Genomic DNA, 21,644 nt, shown 5'->3' on the forward strand with positions numbered 1-21,644 from the left:
GTACAAAATTGAGAAAGGAGTATGACAAGGGTGTATATTGTAACTTCTATGTAGAGTACATCATGCTAAATGCCAGGCTGGTTGAAGCTCAAACTGGCATCAGGATTACCAGGAGAAATATCAACAGCCTCAGATATGCAGATGATACAGCTCTAATGTGCAGAAAGCAAAGAAGAACTAAAGAGCCTCTTGAGGGTGAAAGAGGAGAGTGAAAAAGCTGGCTTAAAGCTCAACATTCAGAAAACTAAGATCATGGCATCCGGTCCTATCACTTCATGGCAAATAGATGGGGAAGCAGTGGAGATTATGACAGACTTTATTTTCTTGGGCTCCAAAATCACTGTAGATGGTGACTGCAATCATGAAATTAAAAGACACTTGCTCCTTGGAAGGAAAACTATAACAAACCTAGACAGCATGTTAAAAAACAGAGACATCACTTTGCCAACAAAGGTCCATATAGTCAAAGCTATGGTTTTTCCAGTAGTCATGTACAGGTGAGAGTTGGACCATAAAGAAGGCAAAGTACCAAAAAATTGATGCTTTTAAGCTATAGTGTTAGAGAAGACTCTTGAGAGCCCTTGGACAGAAAGGAGAGCCAACCAGTCAATCCTAAAGGAGATCAGTCCTGAATATTCATTGGAAGCCCCAGTACTTTGGCCACCTGATGTGAAGAGATGAGTTATTGGGGAAGACTGAAGACAAAAGGAGAATTGGGCAGCAGAGGATTAAATAGCATCACTGACTCAATGGACATGAATTTGAGAAAACTCTAGGAGATAGTGGAGGACAGAGGAGCCTGGCATGCTGCAGTCCATGGGGTCACAAAGAGTCGGACACCACTTAGCAACTGAACAACAACAGAAAAATTGACCAGAGATTCTAGCAGACACTTCCCAAGAGAAAATTTGCAGGTGGCAAATGACTACCTGAAAGGATGCTCCACTTCATTAGTCATTATGGAAATGCAAATTAAAACCTCAATGAGATACCACTGCACACCTGTTAGAATCAAATGAAAAAGACTGGCCACACCAAGTGTTGGTGAGGAGGAGAAAGTGGGATTTTCATACACTGCTGATGGAAATGTGAAATGGTACACTCACTTTGGAAAACATTTTGGCAGTCTCTTAAAAAGTCAAACATGTGAGACTAGCTCTCTGTACAGCCAAAGCCTGGGGCGTCCAAAACCTCTGGAACAACTGCCACCAAGACTGCAGGAGACACCCTGTGGCCCAGCGAGACTGACCACTGTTCCCCATGTCCTGGACTCGCGCCCACGCTGCCACCACCAGAGACCTTGTTGAGCAGGGCTCACTGCCTACCTTCCGCTAGGGAGGGGCTCGAGCCCCCTGGGGGCTGAATAGGTAATCAGGAACCCAGAGGCTTCAGCATTGATGTCTTCCCTTTTCAGTGGTGTTTCTGGTGTCCACCTCAGGAGTCTCCTTGGCCAGCCTTGATACACTTGGAAATTAAACAGAGGATCCACTACGTATATTCTTCTTGAAAATTTTCATTGTATATGTTCAGTACTAACAGAATGAGGGACAGGCCAAAAGTATAGCAGTAGGTGTGAAGAGGCCATTGCTGGAGTAACTGGAAGCATCTGAACGTACTATCAAAAAATAGTGACTTGACACAAATCACTGGACCAACCTTAGGAGGGCAGAAACCAACAGGAAGAAAGAATTCAACACTGAAGCCTGAGAAAAGAAGACCTCAAAGACAGTAAGTTAATAATAATGAAAAGGCAGAGAAATACTACACAAATGGAGCCAATTAGGAACATAGAAGTACAAATAAATGAAGAGGAAATAGGCAAACTACGTGAAAAAGAATTCAGAATAATGATAGTAAAGATGATCAAAAACCTTGAAAACAAAATGGAGAAAATGCAAGAATCAATTAGCAAAGACCTAGAAGAATTAAAGAATACACATACAGAGACAAACAACACAGTTGCTGACATTTAAAGTACTCTGGAAGGAATCAATAGAATATCTGAAGCAGAAGAACGAATCAGTGAGCTGGAAGATACAGTGGTGCAAATAACTTTTGAAAAGCAGAATAAAGTAAAAAGAATGAAAAGAACTGATAGTCTCAGAGACCTCTGGGACAATGTCAAACACACCAACATTTGAATTACGGGAGTCCCAGAAGAAGAAGAGAGAAAGGGTATGAGAATTTTTTTGAAGAGATTATAGTTGAAAATTTCCCCAACATGGAAAAGGAAATAGTCAATCAACTCCAAGAGGCACAAAGAGTCCCATACAGGATAAGCCCAAGGAGAAACACACCAAGACACATACTAATCAAACTAACAAAGACTAAACTCAAAGAAAGAATATTAAAAGCAGCAAGGGAAAAGCAACAAGTAATGTACAAGGGAAACCCCATACATTTAAGAGCTGATCTTTCAGCAGAAACTCTGAAGGCCAAAAGGGAATGGCTGGATGTATTTAAAGTAGTGAAATGGAAAAATCTACAACCAAGATTACTGTACCCAGCAAGGATCTCATTCAGAATTGATGAAGAAATAAAAAGCTTTTCAGACAAGCAAAAGTTAAGAGAATTCAGTACTACCAAACCACCTTTACAACAAATGTTAGAGGGACTTACATAGTCAAGAAATAGAAGAAAAAAGATCAACCCCAAACAATAAAGAAAATGGCAATAGGAACATATATATCAATAATTTAAATGTAAATGGGTTAAATTCCCCAACCAAAAGACACAGACTGACTGAATGGGTACAAAAACAAGATCCATATATATGCTGTCTACAAGAAACCCACTTCAGACCTCAATACACATACAGACTGAAAGTGAGAGGATGGAAAAATATATTCCATGGAAATGGGAAGCAAAAGAAGGCTGGAGTAGCAATCCTCATGTCAGACAAAATGCACCTTAAAGAAGATTACAAGAGAGAAGGAAGGGCACTACATAATGCTCAAGAGATCAGTCCAAGAGGAAGACATAACAATTGTAAATATCTGTGCACCAAACATAGGAGCACCTCAATACATAAGACAAACACTAACAGACATAAAAGGAGAAATTGACAGTAACACAAAAATAGGAGGAGATTTTAACACTCCACTCATACCAATGGACAGATCATCAAAACAGAATATTAATAAGGAAACACAGGTCTTAAATGATACCTTAGGTGAGATGGATCTCAATGATATCTTCGACATTTCACCCAAATGCAGAAGAATATACCTTCTTCTCAAGTGCACATGGAACATTCTCCAGGATAGACCACATCTTGGGTCACAAATCAAACCTCAGTAAATTTACAAAAATTGAATTCATATCAAGCATCTTCTCTGACCACAATGCTATGAGACTAGGTATCAATTACAAGAAAAAAAACTGTAAGAAGCACAAGCACATGGAGATTAAACAATACATCTCTAAATAACCAACAGGTTACTGAAGAAATCAAATGGGAAATCAAAAATTTTCTAGAAACAAATGACAATGAAAACATGACAACTCAAAACTATGGGATGCAGCAAAAGCAATTCTAAGAGGGAAATTTATAGCAATACAATCCTACCTCAAGAAACAAGAGAAACATCGAATGAACAACCTAACTTTACACCTAAAACAACTGGAAAAAGAACAACAAAAAACCCCAAAATTAGTAGAAGGAAAGAAATCATAAAGATCCGAGCAGAAAGAAATGAGAAAGAAATGAAAGAAACAATAGTAAAGATTAATAAAACTAAAAGCTGATTCTTAGAGAAGATAAACAAAATTGACAAACCTTTAGCCAGGCTCATTAAGAAAAAAATAGAGAAGAATCAAATCAACAAAATAAGAAATGAAAAAGAGGTTACAACAGACAATGCGACAATGCAAACATGCAAAGGATCATAAGAGACTATTATGAAAAACTATATGGCAGTAAAATGGATAACCTGGAGGAAATGGACAGATTCTTAGAACTAAGTTCAATCTTCCAAGACTGAACCAGAAAGAAATAGAAATTATGAACAACTCAGTTACAAGCACTGAAATTGAAGCTGTGATCAAAAATCTCCCAAAATACAAAAGCCCAGGACCAGATGGCTTCACAAGAGAATTCTGTCAAACATTCAGACAAGAGCTAATGCCTATCCTTCTAAGACTCTTTCGAAAAAGTGCAAAGGAAGGATCACTTCCAAACTCATTCTACAAGGCCACCATCACCCTGATACCAAAACCAGACAAAAACAACACAAAAAAAGAAGGCTACAGGCAAATATCACTGATGACCGTAGATGCAAAAATCCTCAACAGAATATTAGCAAACAGAATTCAGCAACACATCAAAAGCTCATACACCATGATCAAGTTGGTTATTTCAGGGATGCAGGGATTCTTCAATATATGCAAATCAATCAATGTGATACCATATTAAATTGAAAGATAAAAACTATATGATAATCTCAATAGATGAAGAAAAAGCCTTTGACAAAATTCAACACCCATTTATGATTCAGTTCACTTCAGTTCAGTCACTCAGTCACGTCTGACTCTTTGGGACCCCATGGACTGCGCCACACCAGGCCTCCCTATCCTTCACTTGGCGTTTACTCAAACTCATGTCCATTGAGTTGGTGATGCCATCCAACAGTCTCATCCTCTGTTGTCCCCTTCTCCTCCCACCCTCAGTCTTTCCCAGCATCAGGGTCTTTTCAAATGAATCAGTTCTTCTCATCAGGTGGCCAAAGAATTGGAGTTTCAGCTTCAGCATCAGTCCTTCCAATGAACACCCAGGACTGATTTCCTTTGGGATGGACTGGTTGGATCTCCTTGCAGTCCAAGGGACTCTCAAGAGTCTTCTCCAACACCACAGTTCAGAAGCATCAATTCTTCAGCACTCAGCTTTCTTTATGGTCCAACTCTCACATCCATACATAACTACTGGAAAAACCATAGCTTTGACTAGACAGACCTTTGTCAGCAAAGTAATGTCTCTGCTTTTTAATATGCTGTCTAGGTTGGTCACAACTTTTCTTCCAAGGAGCAAGCATCTTTTAATTTCATGGCTGCAGTCACCATCTGCAGTGATTTTGGAGCCCCCAAAAATATAGTCAGCCACCATTTCCACTGTTTCCCCATCTTACCATGAAGTGATGGTACTAGATGCCATGATCTTAGTTTTCTGAATGTTGAGCTTTAAGCCAACTTTTTTATTCTCCTCTTTCACCCTCATCAAGAGGCTCTTTAGTTCCTCTTTGCTTTCTGCTATTAGAATGGTGTCATCTGCATATCTGAGGTTATTAGTATTTCTCCTGGCAGTCTTGATTCCAGCTTGTGCTTCATCCAGTTCAGCATTTCTCATGATGTACTCTGCATATAAGTTAAATAAGCAGGGTGACAATATACAGCCTTGACATACTCCTTTTCCTATTTGGAACCAGTCTGTTGTTCCATGTCCAGTTCTAACTGTTGCTTCCTGACCTGCATACATGTTTCTCCAGAGGCAGGTCAGGTGGTCTGGTATTCCCATCTCTTGCAGAATTTTCCAGAGTTTGCTGTGATCCACACAGTCAAAGGCTTTGGCATAGTCAATAAAACAGAAATAGATGTTTTTCTGGAACTCTCTTGCTATTTCGATGATCCAACGGATGTTGGCAATTTCACCCCTGGCTCCTGTGCCTTCTTAAATCCAGCTTGAACATCTGGAAGGTCACAGTTCACATATTGCTAAAGCCTGGCTTGGAGAATTTTGAGCATCACTTTCCTAGCATGTGAAATGAGTGCAGTTGTGTGCTAGTTTGAGCATTCTTTGGCATTGCCTTTCTTTGGGACTGGAATGAAAACTGACCTTTTCCAGTCCCGTGGCCACTGCTGAGTTTTCCAAATTTGCTGGCATATTGAGTGCAGCACTTTCACAGCATCATCTTTCAGGATTTGAAATAGCTCAACTGGAATTCCATCACCTCCACTAGCTTTGTTCATAGTGATGCTTCCTAAGGCCCACTTGACTTCACATTCCAAGATTTCTGGCTCTAGGTGAGTGACCAACATGATTATCTGGGTCATGAAGATCTTTTTTGTACAGTTCTTCTGTGTATTCTTGCCACCTCTTCTTAATATCTTCCGCTTCTGTTAGGTCCATACCATTTGTGCCCTTATTGTGCCCATCTTTGCATGAAATGTCCTCTTGGTATCTCTAATTGACGAGATCTCTAGTCTTTCCCATTCTGTTGTTTAAAACTCTTCAAAAAAATGGGCATAGAAGGAATCTACCTCAACATAGCAAAGGCCATATGTGATAAGCCTACAGCAAGCATTATTTTCAATGGTGAAAAACTGAAAGCATTCCCCCTAAGATCAGGAACAAGACAAGGGTGTCCACTTTCACTACTGTTATTCAGCATAGTTCTGGAAGTCCTAGCGACAGCACTCAGAGAAGAAAAAGAAATAAAAGGAATCCAGTTCAGAAAAGAAGAAGTCAAGCTCTCACTGTTTGCAGATGACATGATACTATACATAGAGAAGCCTAAAGAGAATATCAGAAAGTTACTAGAGCTAATCAGTGAGTTTAGCAATGTTGCAGGACACAAAATCAATATGCAGAAATCCCTTGCATTTCTATATATTAACAATGAAAAATCAGAGAAATTAAGGAATTAATCCCATTCACCATTGCAAGAAAAGGAGTTAAATATCTAGGGATAAACTTACCTAAGGAGACAAAAAGAACTGTAAGCAGAAAATTATAAGACACTGATGAAAGAAATCAAAGATGACATAAACAGATGGAGAAATATTCCATGTTCCTGTAGAAAGACTCAGTATTGTGAAAATGACTCTTCTGCCAAATGCATCTACAGAGTCGGTGCAATCTCTATGAAGTTACCAGTGACATTTTCCACAGATCTAGAACAAAAGCGTTCACAATTTACATGGAAACACAAAAGACCTTGAATAGCCAAAGCAGTCTTAAGAAAAAAGAGTGAAGCTGAAGGACTCAACCTTCCTGACCTCAGATTATACCACAAAGCTACAGTCATGAAGATACTATGGTACTGGCACAAAAACAGAGTATATATAGACCAATGGAGCAGGATAGAAAGCCCAGAAACAAACCCATACACCTATGGGTACCTTATTTTTGACAAAGGAGGCAAGAATATACAAGGGGCCAAAGACATCCCCTTCAATAAATGGTGCTGGGAAAACTGGACAGTTCCATGTGAGAGAATGAAATTAGAACACTTTCTAACACCATACACAAAGATAAACTCAAAATGGATTAAAGACCTAAATGTAAGGCCAGAAACTATAAAACTCTTAGAGGAAAACCTAGAACACTCGATGACATAATTCAAAGCAGGATCCTCTGTGACCCACCTCCTAGAGTAACGGAAATGAAAATAAAAGTAAACAAGTGGGACCTGATTAAAATTAACAGCTTTTGCACAGCAAAGGAAACTGTAAGCAAGAAGAAAAGACAACCCTCAGAATGGGAGAAAATAATAGCAAATGAAACAACAGACAAAGGATTCATTTCCAAAATACACAAACAGCTCATACAACTGAATACCAGGAAAACAAACAGCCCAATCAAAAAGTGGGAAAAAGACCTAAACAGACATTTCTCCAAAAAAGACATACAGATAGCTAACAAACACATGAAAAGATGCTCAACATAGCTCATTATTAGAGAAATGCAAATCAAAACTACAGTGAGATATCACCTCACACCAGTCAGAATGGCCATCATCAAAAAGTTCGCAAACAATAAATGCTAGAGAGGGTGTGGAGAAAAGGGAATGCTCTTGCACTGTTGGTGGGAATGTAAATTGATACAGCCACTATGGTAGATGGTATGGAGATTCCTTAAAAAACTAGCAATAAAACCACCATATGACCCAGCAATCCTACTCCTAGGCATATACCCTAAGGAAACCAAAATTGAAAGAGACACATGTATCCCATTGTTCCTTGAAGCACTATTTACAATAGCTCGAACATGGAAGCAACCTAGATGTCCATGGACAGATAAATGGATAAAGAAATTGTGGTACGTATACACAATGGATTACTCACCCGTAAAAAGGAACACCTTTGAGTCAGTTCTAATGAGGTGGATGAACCTAGAACCTATTATACAGAGGGAAGTGAGTCAAAGAAAGATTAATACCTTATTCTAACGCATATATACGGAATCTAGAAAGTGGTACTAAAGATATTTACAGGGCAACAATGGAGAAACAGACATAGAGAATAGACTTACGGACAGAGGGAGAGGGGAAGAGAGGGTGAGATGTATGGAAAGAGTAACATGGAAACTTAACTTTGAGTTCAGTTCAGTCTCTCAGTCATATCCAACTCTTTGCGACCCCATGAACTGCAGCACGCCAGGCCTCCCTGTCCACGCCAACTCCCGGAGTCCACCCAAACCCATGTCCATTGAGTCAGAAACTTACTTTACTATATGTAAAATAGGTAGCCAACAGGAATTTGCTATATGGCTCAGGAAACTCAAAACAGGCTCTGTATCAACCTAGAGGGGTGGGATAGGGAGAGAGGTTCAAAAGGGAGGGGATATATGTATACCTATGACTGATTCATGTTGAGGTTTGACAGAAAACAACAAAGTTCTGTAAAGCAATTATCCTTCAATAAGAAAATAATTTTGAATCAGTCCTAATGAGATGGATGAAACTGGAGCCCCTTATACAGAGTGAAGTAAGCCAGAAAGATAAAGAACATTACAGCATACTAACACATATATATGGAATTTAGAAAGATGGTAACGATAACCCTATATGCAAAACAGAAAAAGAGACACAGAAGTACAGAACAGACTTTTGAACTCTGTGGGAGAAGGTGAGGGTGGGATGTTTCAAAAGAACAGCATGTATACTATCTATGGTGAAACAGATCACCAGCCCAGGTGGGATGCATGAGACAAGTGCTCCGGCCTGGTGCACTGGGAAGACCCAGAGGAATCGGGTAGAGAGGGAGGTGGGAGGGGGGATCGGGATGGGGAATACGTGTAAATCTATGGCTGATTCATATCAATGTATGACAAAACCCACTGAAATGTTGTGAAGTGATTAGCCTCCAACTAATAAAAAATAAATAAATAAAAAGAAAATAATTTTTAAAAAGTCAGACATGACTGCCGTATTAGCCAGTCTTCCCTGCTTCATAGCTGTTTGACCCAGCAGAAAGGAAGCACAGATCCTTACAGAGACCTGTGTCCTGTTTGAAATGTAAAGTATATTGTTTGTTTTTCACTTTATTCATTACCACCAAAACTGAAAAATAATACAAATGCCTCATCAACAGGGAAAAGGGTAAATAAGTTGTGGTATAATGGGATACTACATAGCATAAGAAACAAGTGAACTATTGATGCATGCAGCAGCATGGGTTAATCTCAAGATAATTATGCTGAGAGAAAGCATACAGAAAATAGTATATACTGTCATTCCATTTATATAAAACTCTCAAAAATATAAACCATAGTAGCAATGGCAACACACTCCAGTACTCTTGCCTGGAAAAATCCCATGGACAAAGGCGCCTGGTAGGCTGCAGTCCATGGGGTTGCTAGGAGTCAGACACAACTGAGCAACTTCACTTTCACTTTTCATTTTCATGCATTGGAGAAGGAAATGGCAACCCACTCCAATATTCTTGCCTGGAGAATCCCAGGGACTGGGGAGCCTGGTGGGCTGTGGTCTATGGGGTCTCGCAGAGTCGGACACGACTGAAGCAACTTAGCAGCAGCAGCAGAAAGTAAGTCATAGGGGATGAAGTGAAAGGATGGCAAAAAAGAAAACAAACAAACAAAAAAAAAAGAAAGGATGGCAGAAGAAGGAATTAGGAAGAGACACAAGGAAATTTGGGAAGGATGATAGACTCTGTTGACTATTGTAAAGCTTTCATGGGTCAAGTTAAAACATCAAATTGTACACTTTATACAATTTAAGTCAGTTATATCTCCATAAGGCTGTTTTTGAAATATGTGTATGTAGGCATGTATACGTATGAATGCATGTATGTGATTGAGGGGACTCGTAGATTAAAGGAGACTTGAGAGACATAGCAACCAAACGCCATGTTTAGACTTTGCTGTATCCTGATTCAGGCAAGCCAACTGTAGTAAGACATTCTAGAGACACTTGAGGAAATAGTTTGAGTGTTAGATTATGCTGATTAATTATTGTTGATATTGTTAGGTAAGACAGTAGCACCAAACAAAAGCCCATGTCTGTTAGACATAGTTCACTTGGTATGAGTTTATGGGTGAAAGCATACCGTGCTTGTGATGTGCCTTTGAAATACTCTAGGACAATAATGAGAGGGGAATAGATGAAAAATACAGAGAAATATTGATAATTGAAATTCAGTGATGAGTACTTTAAAGGTTCATTAAATTCCTTTTTCTTTCATGTACTTTGAAGTTCCTCTTAAAATTTTCTGTAGTTTTTGTTTTATTGTCAGGATAAAATCCAAGGTCTCCCTTGTTTTAGCCTCTATCCTACTACTACAGCCCCATCATCTGCCTCCCATCACAGTTTAGGATCTGGTGATCTGCAAGGTGACTGTCTGTCCCAGTGCGCCTGCAGTCTTGGTTTGCACCCATTATCCCAGTATAATTATTAACAGGGTCCTCTCACTCTCAGAATATTCTAATTTGAGTAATAAAATACATGCTCACCATAGTTAGAGTTATATCAATCTGTAATTTCTCTCACATACCTGGTGCCTCTTACCTATTTGTCTTTACTGGAGTAGTCCTTGGTCCAGAATCCCCCTTCCTGTCCCAATGCTTTCCTTATCTAACTCCTTCCTACTCTTTTCCAAGCCCTAGAGATTTGTCTGATTTAACTCTCTTAAATAAATGAGAAAAACTGAAGCTCAGAAAGGTGAATGTCCCTTCCTAACTAAGATCATGGAGCGTAGCAGTGGCAGTCAGAAGCAGAGCTCATGACCGCATCCCTCCCCCCACGCACTGAGATCGATAAGCAGTTTTGAGGCGTTTTGGAGATACCCTTTCACAGAGACAGAGCTTGTATGTCTGAGAGTGCGTCACCCTTGGAGCAGAATAAGAAAGCTGTTGGAACAGTGGTCGGTAGCGCTGATGTGTATAAGAACTAGATACTGATAATGTAACGTTTCAAATGTTTGTTAGATACAAAATGCATTGGTGATTATGACACCTGGGTTTGTTTTTGTTTTTGTTTTTGTTTTGCTATATACACTTATTTACCAGAATGGTAAATCTGTGGGGAAGCTGCCAGTTTTTCTAACTTTTTAATTGTTTTCTTGGAATCCTTTCATGTGATATGACTTGGAAAGTAATGTAGGATAATAGGACTTTATATATTTATTTTAAAATAAAGAATATCATCTAGAGCATATCTTAAAAGTTATCACAAGAAGGAAAAAGGTCTGTCTGGTGATGGATATTGAGTTACTGTGGTCATTTCAAAACATATACACGTATTGGATCATTATGTTGTATACCTGAAATTAATATAATGTGTATATCTATTAAAATTCAGTAAAAATTTTATTAAAGTTTGCTGAAATAAAAAAAAACAGAGATTTTGCACCTAATATCTGTTTTTCTTTGCTATTTTCATAGCGTCGTCTTGGAGATGCAGCCAAGAAAGCCATCAGCAAATTGACAACCAGAACAGTGAAAAAGGGTGATAAGGTATAGTAATGAAATCACTTTAGCACTGTAAAACAGTAAAGTATTTTGCTTTTCGTTTGGTAGGTGACAGTGCATACTGAACATTTGTGTCTCCTCCATTAGGCTTTCCTTTTACTTCAAGCATACCATCTGATGCTTTACTGTAAACTAACTTCTCTTGGAAATCTTATTCTTAGTATGCCTGTTATCTGGAGATCCCCCATACAGTTCTCTAATTTTCCTGGACTTTTAATGCTCTTGTCATCATTAGCTTCACTGGACTCCTTATAATGTCCCTAGCTGTTTCCCTAACAGTTTTCTTCTGCTGAAACCTAGCATACTCTGGGGTTCTTCTGTACAGAGCCAGGAATGTGCGTTCTCTTCCCATGCTTTCTAAGACTTTGCGTCTCTCTTCGTTGTTTTGATTCTTCACATTAGTGGGGACTGGAGACCTACATTCAGGGCGTGGCGGTTAACATGGTGCTCCCTGGCCAGCTGGCTGAGCAGTTTGAAGGAAGGGCACTGTTTGTTAGAGTTGGGCCTGGTAGCTTACGGGGAATAAATCGGAGAGGCAGTGATAGAAGCTATCTGTGGCTGAAATTGCTAACCCCAGTTTTTCAGTCAGATTGCGAAACTTGGTGGAGTCCTGCTTCTGCTTTCTGTGGACAAAAATAGCAACTTAATGTGAGACCCTATATTCAATATATTCAAGGCTATCTAGAATTAAAAAACTGTGTCTCTGAAGGCATAAAAAACAAACCTGTCTTCTGCTAAAGACCAACTCTAATTTTTTATCAAAGAACTCTGGAAGGATAATTACGGATAATTCTCCATCCTCTTAAGTTTTACCACTTTCTTTACTTTACTCATTTTTATTCCCACTTCCTTAACACCCTACATCTATTTTCCCTTGTCACAGCTTGGAAAGGTAGAAATATTTTCAGTGAACTTCATTACACTAAATAAACAAAGAACTAGAAATACTTGCAGAATATATATGCAGCATCTCAACAACCGTACTTCATGCCAGAGGAGTGATCACCCATATAAATGCTTTTTTGATCTGATAGCCTTCAGCTGCCACATTAATTTGAACTTCCCTGGAGCTCGTTTAACTTATCCATCCTACTTTGTCCCCCGTGCTAACCATCTTTCCTTACTGAAGTCAACACTTTTTCTTAGTTTGTATCTCCTAGACCTGTCCTGCTGAGTTTCAGTCCAAGGGGCAGCAACGCAGCAAATAGTGTTGCCTTTCCTGGTAGTGCTCTGTTTAATGACAGGTCAGGGGAACCCTTCCCCAGTCCAGAGGAGGCAGCGATCAGTTACCCTTGTTGACCAAACACCTGGCAGACTCTTCCTGAACCTTGATAAAGACCTCGTATAGAGTCAGATCCGTGGCTGTTCTCTGTCCCAGATCTCCTATCCTTGGGGCGGGTCTGGTGGTGGCTCACCATCTTTCCTGCCTGTACTTAACTTTGTGGTCAGATGAGTGTCCTGGTGAGGACAGCACACTCAGAATGCTGACGCAGCAGTAGTGGGGAGGAGGTGGTCCAAGGTGATGGCTGATTTGAATCTTGAAAAACGTTATTATTCTGATTTCTAAGCTATTTCACAAACAGAATTAGTATTAATTGTTACACTGTAGTTTTAAAAACAAAGTAGATTGGCCTGGATACAACTTGGGTTGACACAGTTAAGCAGTTGGAAGCATACTACGTTTTTTATAACTTTTCATTCTATAATTACCTATTTACCATAGTTGCCAAGGAGAAATTTTAGCTGGATTGTATCTCCTCCATTTAGGTACTTTTAGGAGTAGCATGTAACTTTTGTTCCCGTGCTTTGCCTTTCAGGAAACAGACCCAGACTTCGATCATTGTGCAGTCTGCATAGAAAGCTATAAACAGAATGATGTTGTCCGGATTCTGCCCTGCAAGTATGTCGGCTTTCTTTGTTTAAAATAGAATGGTACTAATTCTGCCCTGCAAGTATGTCGGCTTTCTTTGTTTAAAATAGAATGGTACTAATGTGATTTGTGTATCTCCCTTTTGGAGTGGGTATCCATTTGCTTTTGAGAGCCATTCTTACCCACAACTTTTCTGGTAGGAAGAGGCCTGGCTGCCCACTGAACATGGTGGTAAACAGAAATAATACAGAAGGACAACTTCATACTGGCCCTACCATTTCTGAGTCATGTGGCCCTGGCAGCTGTACTGCAGACTTCAGCAGGACCTGATTGCAAACCTTCTCTAGTTAAGAGAAAAATAAGGTGCATCAGTAGCCTAAAAACAGTAAGGTCAAGAATTTTTATTTCTGTGATTTCTGTGGGTTTCAGATCTAGCCACTGATCCTCTCCTCCTTAGATCAAGGATACATCACTAGGCCCTCCAGTAAAGCCTCAGCAGTGTCCACTTGGCACTGGGTACCAGAACTCTGAATTGGCAGCTGGCTTCTTTACCACTAGGCCACATGGCAGAAAGTGAAGAGGAACTAAAGAACCTCTTGATGACAATTAAGGAGGAAAGTGAGCGAGCCAGCTTAAGACTAAATATTAAAAAAATTAAGATCATAGCATCCGGCCCCATTACCATATGGCAAATAGAAAGGGAAAAGATGTAAGTAGTGACAGATTTCCTCTTCTTGGACTCCAAAATCACTGCAGATGGTGACTGCAGCCAGGAAATAAGAAGACTGTTGCTTCTTGGCAGGAAAGCAATGACAAACCTAGACAATGTGTTGAAAAGCAGGGACATTACTTTGCTGACAGGAGTCCGTCTAGGCAACGTTATGGTCTTCCCATTGGTCAGGTACGGCTGTGAAAGCTGGACCATAAAGAAGGCAGAATGCCAAAGAATTTATGCCTTCGAACTGTGGTGCTGGAAAAGACTCCTGGAAGTTCCTTGGGCAGCGAGGAAATCAAACCAGTCAATCTTAAGGGAGATCAATCCTGAATATTCACTGGAAAGACTGATGCTAATGCTGAAGCTCCAATATTTTGGTCATCTGATGCACGCAGATGACTCGTTGGAAAAGTCCCTGATGCTAGGAAGGATGGAGGGCAGAAGGAGACAAGAGCATCAGAGGATGGCATGGTGGGATGGCATCACCGATGCAGTGAACGTGGACTTGGGGAGACCTCGGGCGATGGTGAGAGACAGGGAAGCCTGGCGTGCTGCAGTGCGTGGGGTCACAAAGAGTCAGACATGAGTGGGCAACGGAACAACAAGCAGAACTCTGGGACTTGGGTTAAGCCTTTGGTTGAGCCTTGGCTGTGTGCAGTGGGGAGGACTGGTACGTGCTGTGTGCCTACCCCAGGTCAGGCACTCTGCTCTGTGCAGTTTGCATCTGCTGTCTCCCCGTTGTCCAGTGAGGTGTGGTGACGTCAGGAGTGGAGCTTCCAGGGCCAGGGTCACACAACTCAGAAATGGCAGCGCGGGTGTAAAAATGTCCTACTGCATTATTTCTACTCTTTACACAGGGCCACATTGCCTCCCTCAGAAAGGAGGATGTTCGCCTGCACTCTGGTGCCCCCAGAAGAGCGTGTGGATTTCTACCATGGTGCTATGCCAAGCTCGGGAGTATGAAACATTAAGACATACAGTCTGAGCATTGATTGGAAAAATATGAAGTCACCTACTGAGAAGCCTAAAATCAAAAGCCCCTCCTCTTCTCATTTAAAACTCATTCATGTAACTCTTACCTTCTAATAATATGGAACACATGAATGAATAAAATAATCAGTAGTAGTTGTCTCCATGAGGCTACTGGTGTTAGTTTACTTATTCACAAAGTTATATATTTTGAATCCAGAGAGATCTGGGTTTCTTTAAATCATAACATATGAATAATTCCATATATTGAAATGGAAAACCAGGATTCTGGAAGTCACGTCATTTAGTTTACATATTAAGGGAACTCTGTAAAACAGCTGTCCTGTAGAAAATTAAATTATCTAATTATAGTTTTCAGATCTAAAAACATGAAGCTAAAGGAAATACACATACAAACACAGTTGACCCCTGTACAACGCAGGTTTGAATTGCACCAGTTGACTTATTTCAGTAGTAAATACTGCAGTAGTAGGTGATCAGCTGATGGTTGAATGTGCAGAACCATGAATAGAGAAAAAAAGAAAGTGGAAGTGCTAGTCACTCAGTCGTGTATGCCTCTGCAGCCCCTTGAACTGGAGCCCGCCAGGCTCCTCTCTCTCTGGGATTTCACAGGAGTGGGTAGCCATTCCCTTCTCCAGGGAATCTTCCCAACCCAGGGATTGAACCTGGGTTTCCTGCATTGCAGACATATTCTTTACCATCTGAGCCAGCGGGGAAGCCCACGAATACAGAGGGATGATTGTAAGGTTATATGTGGATTTTCAACTTCAGTGGGTGTCAGCACCCCTAACCACTGCCCCTCCACATTTGTTCAAGGATCAGCTATACAAATCAGGGGAAACAGTATTAGGATACTTTATAAAGCATAATCAGCTCTTACTTGCTTTTAAAAACTGTTCTTACCTGCACCGATTTATTTTGAAACTGGAATAACCAGGAAGAAGTCAAGTCTTTGCAGATTCTCTGTCTTCCTCTCTTAGTCCAGGGGCCCCTAGGACTGTCTGGGACCTAAGAATGAAGGCTTCCAAAGCTGTTAATGGTAATTAGTAAGGTGACAGTGTTTTCCTCAGGGGAGCCTCAGCTGAAACTAGATTGTGCTGGGAAATTTGTTCCAAATTCTTTCTGTCCTTCAAGAATTGGCTTTTCTAGAGTTTCATTCCTAGTTCTCTTTTTTCCTTCCAAAGGTCAGAATCAATGGGGAACTTTCAGAAATATATCCTGAGGGGAGCTCCAGGCTTGTTTGTTTTTATTAAGTACCAGGGGTGACTCTGATGCTGCAAGGCCACGCCATCTGTTGAAGTCTAGAGCTGTGCTTGATCTTAGAAATTTCTTAGAATTTGACCTACCACCAACGGAGGGGATCTCAACCTTTGTATCTGTTGTCTGCTTTCGAGTATTAGAATTTGACACACAGCGTTTTTTTGCACCTGTAATTAGGACACTGCTCGCGTGGTTGTCTTTTATTCCTAGATCCTTGTCTGGATGATGCTTCCCCTTTTACTTTGAAGCTAGCCTGCTCAGCAAAACATTTCCTCTAACTGAGATGGTGACAACAGCATGATTCTGAGGTGCAGTGAAAACTGACTTTACAATCAAGCAACGTTCTGTGTGACCCAAGTTGACAGTTCTTTACCTAGAGCAAGGTCTTTCCACCTGGGCACTGTTGACATTTGGGACCAGACATTTCTCTGTTGGGCAGGTTTGAGGGGCTCCCCCTGCGTTAGCAGTATCTTTGGCTCCACTCCCTAGGTGCCACTAACACCCCCCACACGTGGCCGTTGACAGCCACAGATGCCTCCCGGTGAGGATGCCTGACGTAGAGCATGGCTCCGCACAAATACTCATCGTTACTCCATGTCTTCCTTAAGCCTCTGTTTTCCCGTGGGTCCCTCTCAAGTTCCTTTGAGTTAACAACTCTTGTGTGCCACTTGCTCTGTGCTCGCTCCCTCAGATACTCTGCCTTCCCTCTGTAGCCTGCAGGTCACTGAAACTGACGTGATGTGTGACTAGGCTCTGTCTTCCTTTAGCTCTGGTTGCCGGTCAGCTCTGGCGCCTGGAAGGCTAGCTGGGCCTGGAGCACTGCCCAGAGCCCCTCTTTTTCCCTGGTCATTTCTCCCTTCTCCTCAAGCAGCACATCCAGGGGTATCTATTCTCCTTAAACATCTGCACTCATCCCTTTATTCCTCACTCTTATCAGATAACTTCACCGTTGTCTTCACAGAAAACAATGGCTGATAGTTGAAATTCTCCTGGCTTACTGATCCTAAGCTTTCATGCACACCTGCCTCCACACCCACCCTTGCAGCCTTGCCTTCTGTCAGGACAGAGGACAGCCTCCTTGGTTCTAATGTGATTTTCAACCTGGGCCTCTGTGTGCCAACACCTTCTCATCCTTGAGACCTGGCTCTACTGACTATTTGCTCCCTCCAGTTCTTGTCCTTTCTGTCTCTGCCCACCAGCATTCCATCATGCTCAAGCATTTCCTATCCAGTGTTTATAACTCTCTTTCAAACCCATCTCCGAAGCTGTACCACCCTACAGCTTCTCCCCTTCACAGCCAGATTCTGAAAAGCATCTGCACTCACTGTCTCTTCTTCCCCTGAGTAAAGCAGGGAGAAAGTACAGGAGCCTTTATATCTGTTTGTCCTTCCTTTTAACATACCTGCCCCAAGACTGAACTAAGACTTTGTACAGACAGCAAACCTCTCGTGGATTGCCGGCTTCTTGCTGCATGGCCTTCACTCCTGACCTTCTGTCATGTTAATTTGCTGAGGCCAGATGGCAGTCAGCACCGCATTGGGACCTCCCACTTGTGTCAGCTGATTACAGTCAGCCGTCCTCTGGATGTTAGCCAACTCATCTTAGAAACTGGAAAACGCTCCCTGTTCTGCACCTCTTCTATTTAAAGGTCAGCCACAAAATTTTTAGTGGTTATAAACACTTTTCAGAAGTAGAGTGCTGCAGCTCGGATCATTGTATGTCTAAGATGCCACCTTGGAAGCTAAAGTGGGTCAGTCGCCTGGCGGCTGGCAGAGGCACTGCTGTGATGCCCCCTTCTCAGAGGGAAAGCCTATTTAAAACAGTGCCTACTGCCAGTCCTAGTTTGGGGAAAAGAGTTCTTGTCTCTGACCTTTAGTAATCCTGGATCCTTTTATATTTGCCAGGTCTTGCACGGCACCAAGAGGCTGCAGAGCTGTGAAAACAACTCGCCTTCAGTGTAGACGCCTCACCCCACCCCCAGCCATTGTTCTGATCACTCTAGCTTACAGTGTGTTGGGAAGTAGGAGAGTGGGAAGGCATTGTGTTTCAGTGTTACTGGTTTTGGTCCCTTTTATGTTCTATACTTCCACATATCCCCCAGTATTTCTGTATCCCAAAGTATTTCTAATAGGAATAAAAGACTTTTCTGAGGCTCTGACACACTTGTCCTTTACACGTCTCACCGTTCGTGAACACATCGCCCGCTTTCCGTTCTGTACACCGCTCAGCCCTAAGTATGTCGGTCCCTTTTCTGTGTTTATGTGCATTTTTATTATTCGGGTCTTTTTAGAACAGTGTGGGAAGGGGTCCTTTTCCAAGTCTTACTGGCCCCACGTGCCCCTCTGAAGTGTCTGTGGATGCCTTTCATACATCTGCAAGCCTGTAAGAGGTCACTCTGGTGCGGGCATGTGGAGACCTGAAGTTTTCACTTCAGCACGCTGAAGTGTTCTGACTGTGCCGCAGGAGTTGTATGAAGTATTGACATTACTTTGCCTAGTTATGTGTTTAATAATACCTTTTATTTGCATATCCTTGGGGTCTTTTCTGAGTTTTTCAGTTACTGCTGCAAACAGCCTCACAAGGCAGACGGCAGGCAGCCTTCCCCTCTGCGCTTCTCCCCCGCAGCGCTCAGATGAGACAGCTGGTCGTCAGAAAGGGCTGTTTGTCATGGCACAGGCTATTGTAGGAGCAGGGAAGGCCATGTGGAGTTTGGTAAAACAGTGGACCCGAGGAGACAGAAGCAAGAGGTAAAGAAAGCAGGTGATGAAGAAGAGAAGCCGCTCATTCAGGGCAGCTCCTCTCCACAGCTGTCAGTGGCCTGAGTCAGAGTGACGGGCTTGTGTCAGAAGGGCCAGCAGGTGAAGAGGGAGAGGTGTGCTGTGGGAATTAGACTGTTTTCTGGGCCAGGTGTAGAGCTAGACTGTTGAAATCCTGGAAAGAGTGTGGCTGGAGGAAGAAGTATGGGAGGGAGGGAGGGGCAGCTTGCTGGCTGGGGTGGGGACTGAGGGTGGGAAAGCCATAGGGTGGGCAGATCACCTAAAGGAAAAGCGTATTTTATGGAAAAAAAAAAACAAAAACTTTCTGATTTTGAATTAGCTAAGGAAGAGACAGGCTTCAGCAATACGTGAACCAAGAACTTCCAGATATTCAAGCTGGTTTTAGAAAAGGCAGAGGAACCAGAGATCAAATAGCCAATATCCTCTGGATCATTGAGAAAGCAAGAGAGTTCCAGAAAAACATCTATTTCTGCTTTATTGACTATGCCAAAGCCTTTGACTGTGTGCATCACAATAAACTGTGGAAAATTCTGAAGGAGATGGGAATACCAGACCACCTGACCTGCCTCTTGAGAAACCTGTATGCAGGTCAGGAAGCAACAGTTAGAACTGGACATGGAACAACAGACTGGTTCCAAATAGGGAAAGGAGTACATCAAGGCTGTATATTGTCACCCTGCTTATTTAACTTATATGCAGAGGACATCATGAGAAATGCTGGGCTGGAAGAAGCACAAGTTGGAATCAAGATTGCCGGGAGAAATATCAATAACCTCAGATATGCAGATGATACCACCCTTATGGCAGAAAGTGAAGAGGAACTAAAGAGCCTATTGATGAAAGAGGAGAGTGAAAAAGTTGGCTTAAAACTCAACATTCAGAAAACTAAGATCTTGGCATCTGGTCCCATCACCTCATGGGAAATAGATGGGGAGACAGTGGAAACAGTGTCAGACTTTATTTTTTTGGGCTCCAAAATCACTGCATGTGGTGACTGCAGCCATGAAATTAAAAGATGCTTACTCCTTGGAAGGAAAGTTAAGACCAACCTAGATAGCATATTAAAAAGCAGAGACATTACTTTGCTAACAAAGGTCTGTCTGGTCAAGGCTATGGTTTTTCCAGTGGTCATGTATGGATGGGAGAGTTGGACTGTGAAGAAAGCTGAGCACCGAAAATTTGATGCTTTTGAACCGTGGTATTGGAGAAGACTCTTGAGAGTCCCTTGGACTGCAAGGAGATCCAATCAGTCCATCCTGAAGGAGATAAGTCCTGGGTGTTCATTGGAAGGACTGATGCTGAAGCTGAAACTCCAATACTTTGGCCACCTCATGCGAAGAGTTGACTCATTGGAAAAGACCCTGATGCTGGGAGGGATTGGGGGCAGGAGGAGAAGGGGACAACAGAGGATGAGATGGCTGGATGGCATCACCAACTCAATGGGCAAGAGTTTGAGTAAACTCCGGGAGTTTGTGTTGGACAGGGAGGCCTGGCGTGCTGCGATTCATGGGGTTGCAAAGAGTCAGACACGACTGAGCAACTGAACTGAACTGAACTGAAGGAAGAGAGGCTTTCTTTCCCAGCTTGTCCCTAGAGAACAGTTGGTCTTTGTTTTCCTTCATTACAGTGCTCCACAGGGACCCAAACACTTTCTTTTAGATCAGCAAATCTACAAGGGAACACTTAAGGACCCTGACATAAGAGAAATCCATTTATAACTAAGGTTAAAGGGACAGAGAACACTCAATTTAAACAGCTTTAAAAATTAAATACGGGATTAAACCATTTTGTTCATACCAAATAACCGGTAATGGAAAAGAAAAGCTAGATAATAAGAAAAGGGGAAAGCAGAAATGCTGGTAAGAAGGGAAGGTAAAAGCCAGCACTGCTGGCCTAAACCAGGATTTCCACAGACAACTGGTTCAAGTCAGCTCCCCAACTCCGGAGCAGCTGCACTAGAGGTCACATAACCTTCTCTCTTCTGTCACCTGCCAACTGGCCAAAGTTCATTGTCCACACTGCATCCAACTGCCTGAGAGCACCTTCCCAGCCCCCCATCTCTACCAACACTGACCAAACCCTCACTGGTCCATAGACCTCCCAGAGACATTTGCCAAACATATGCCAAATAAAGGCAGATGCATGTACACTTGCAGTGAGGAGGAACTGTCATTTATGTCAAACCTAAAGGGGTCTGTATCTGAAAAAAGGAATAGAGGCCTTGTTCTTGTCTTCCTTAGGCCACAGCCAACACCGTTCACAGCTGCTGGGAAATAATCCCCACCTCTGAGAATACCCTCTCAGTGGAATTCTGGGGCAAGCCTTTATCTC

General features: G+C 41.9%; 1 protein-coding gene across 3 annotated transcripts in view; it reads left to right on the forward strand.

The window, feature by feature from the left end:
* RNF130 (ring finger protein 130) overlaps window positions 1–21,644 on the forward strand; it is a 135,909-nt gene that overhangs the window by 97,680 nt on the left and 16,585 nt on the right. For 2 of the 3 annotated variants that reach the window (XM_043910680.1, XM_043910681.1), the window contains exons 4-5: window positions 11,615–11,686; window positions 13,519–13,601. In XM_043910680.1, the coding sequence (XP_043766615.1) occupies window positions 11,615–11,686; window positions 13,519–13,601 (155 nt within the window). Of the gene's footprint in view, window positions 1–11,614; window positions 11,687–13,518; window positions 13,602–18,440; window positions 18,898–21,644 lie in introns of those variants that run through there. The other variant, XM_043910678.1, reaches the window with a different exon arrangement.

This window comes from Cervus elaphus, chromosome 9, assembly GCF_910594005.1.
Source record: "Cervus elaphus chromosome 9, mCerEla1.1, whole genome shotgun sequence".
Lineage (NCBI taxonomy): Eukaryota > Metazoa > Chordata > Mammalia > Artiodactyla > Cervidae > Cervus > Cervus elaphus.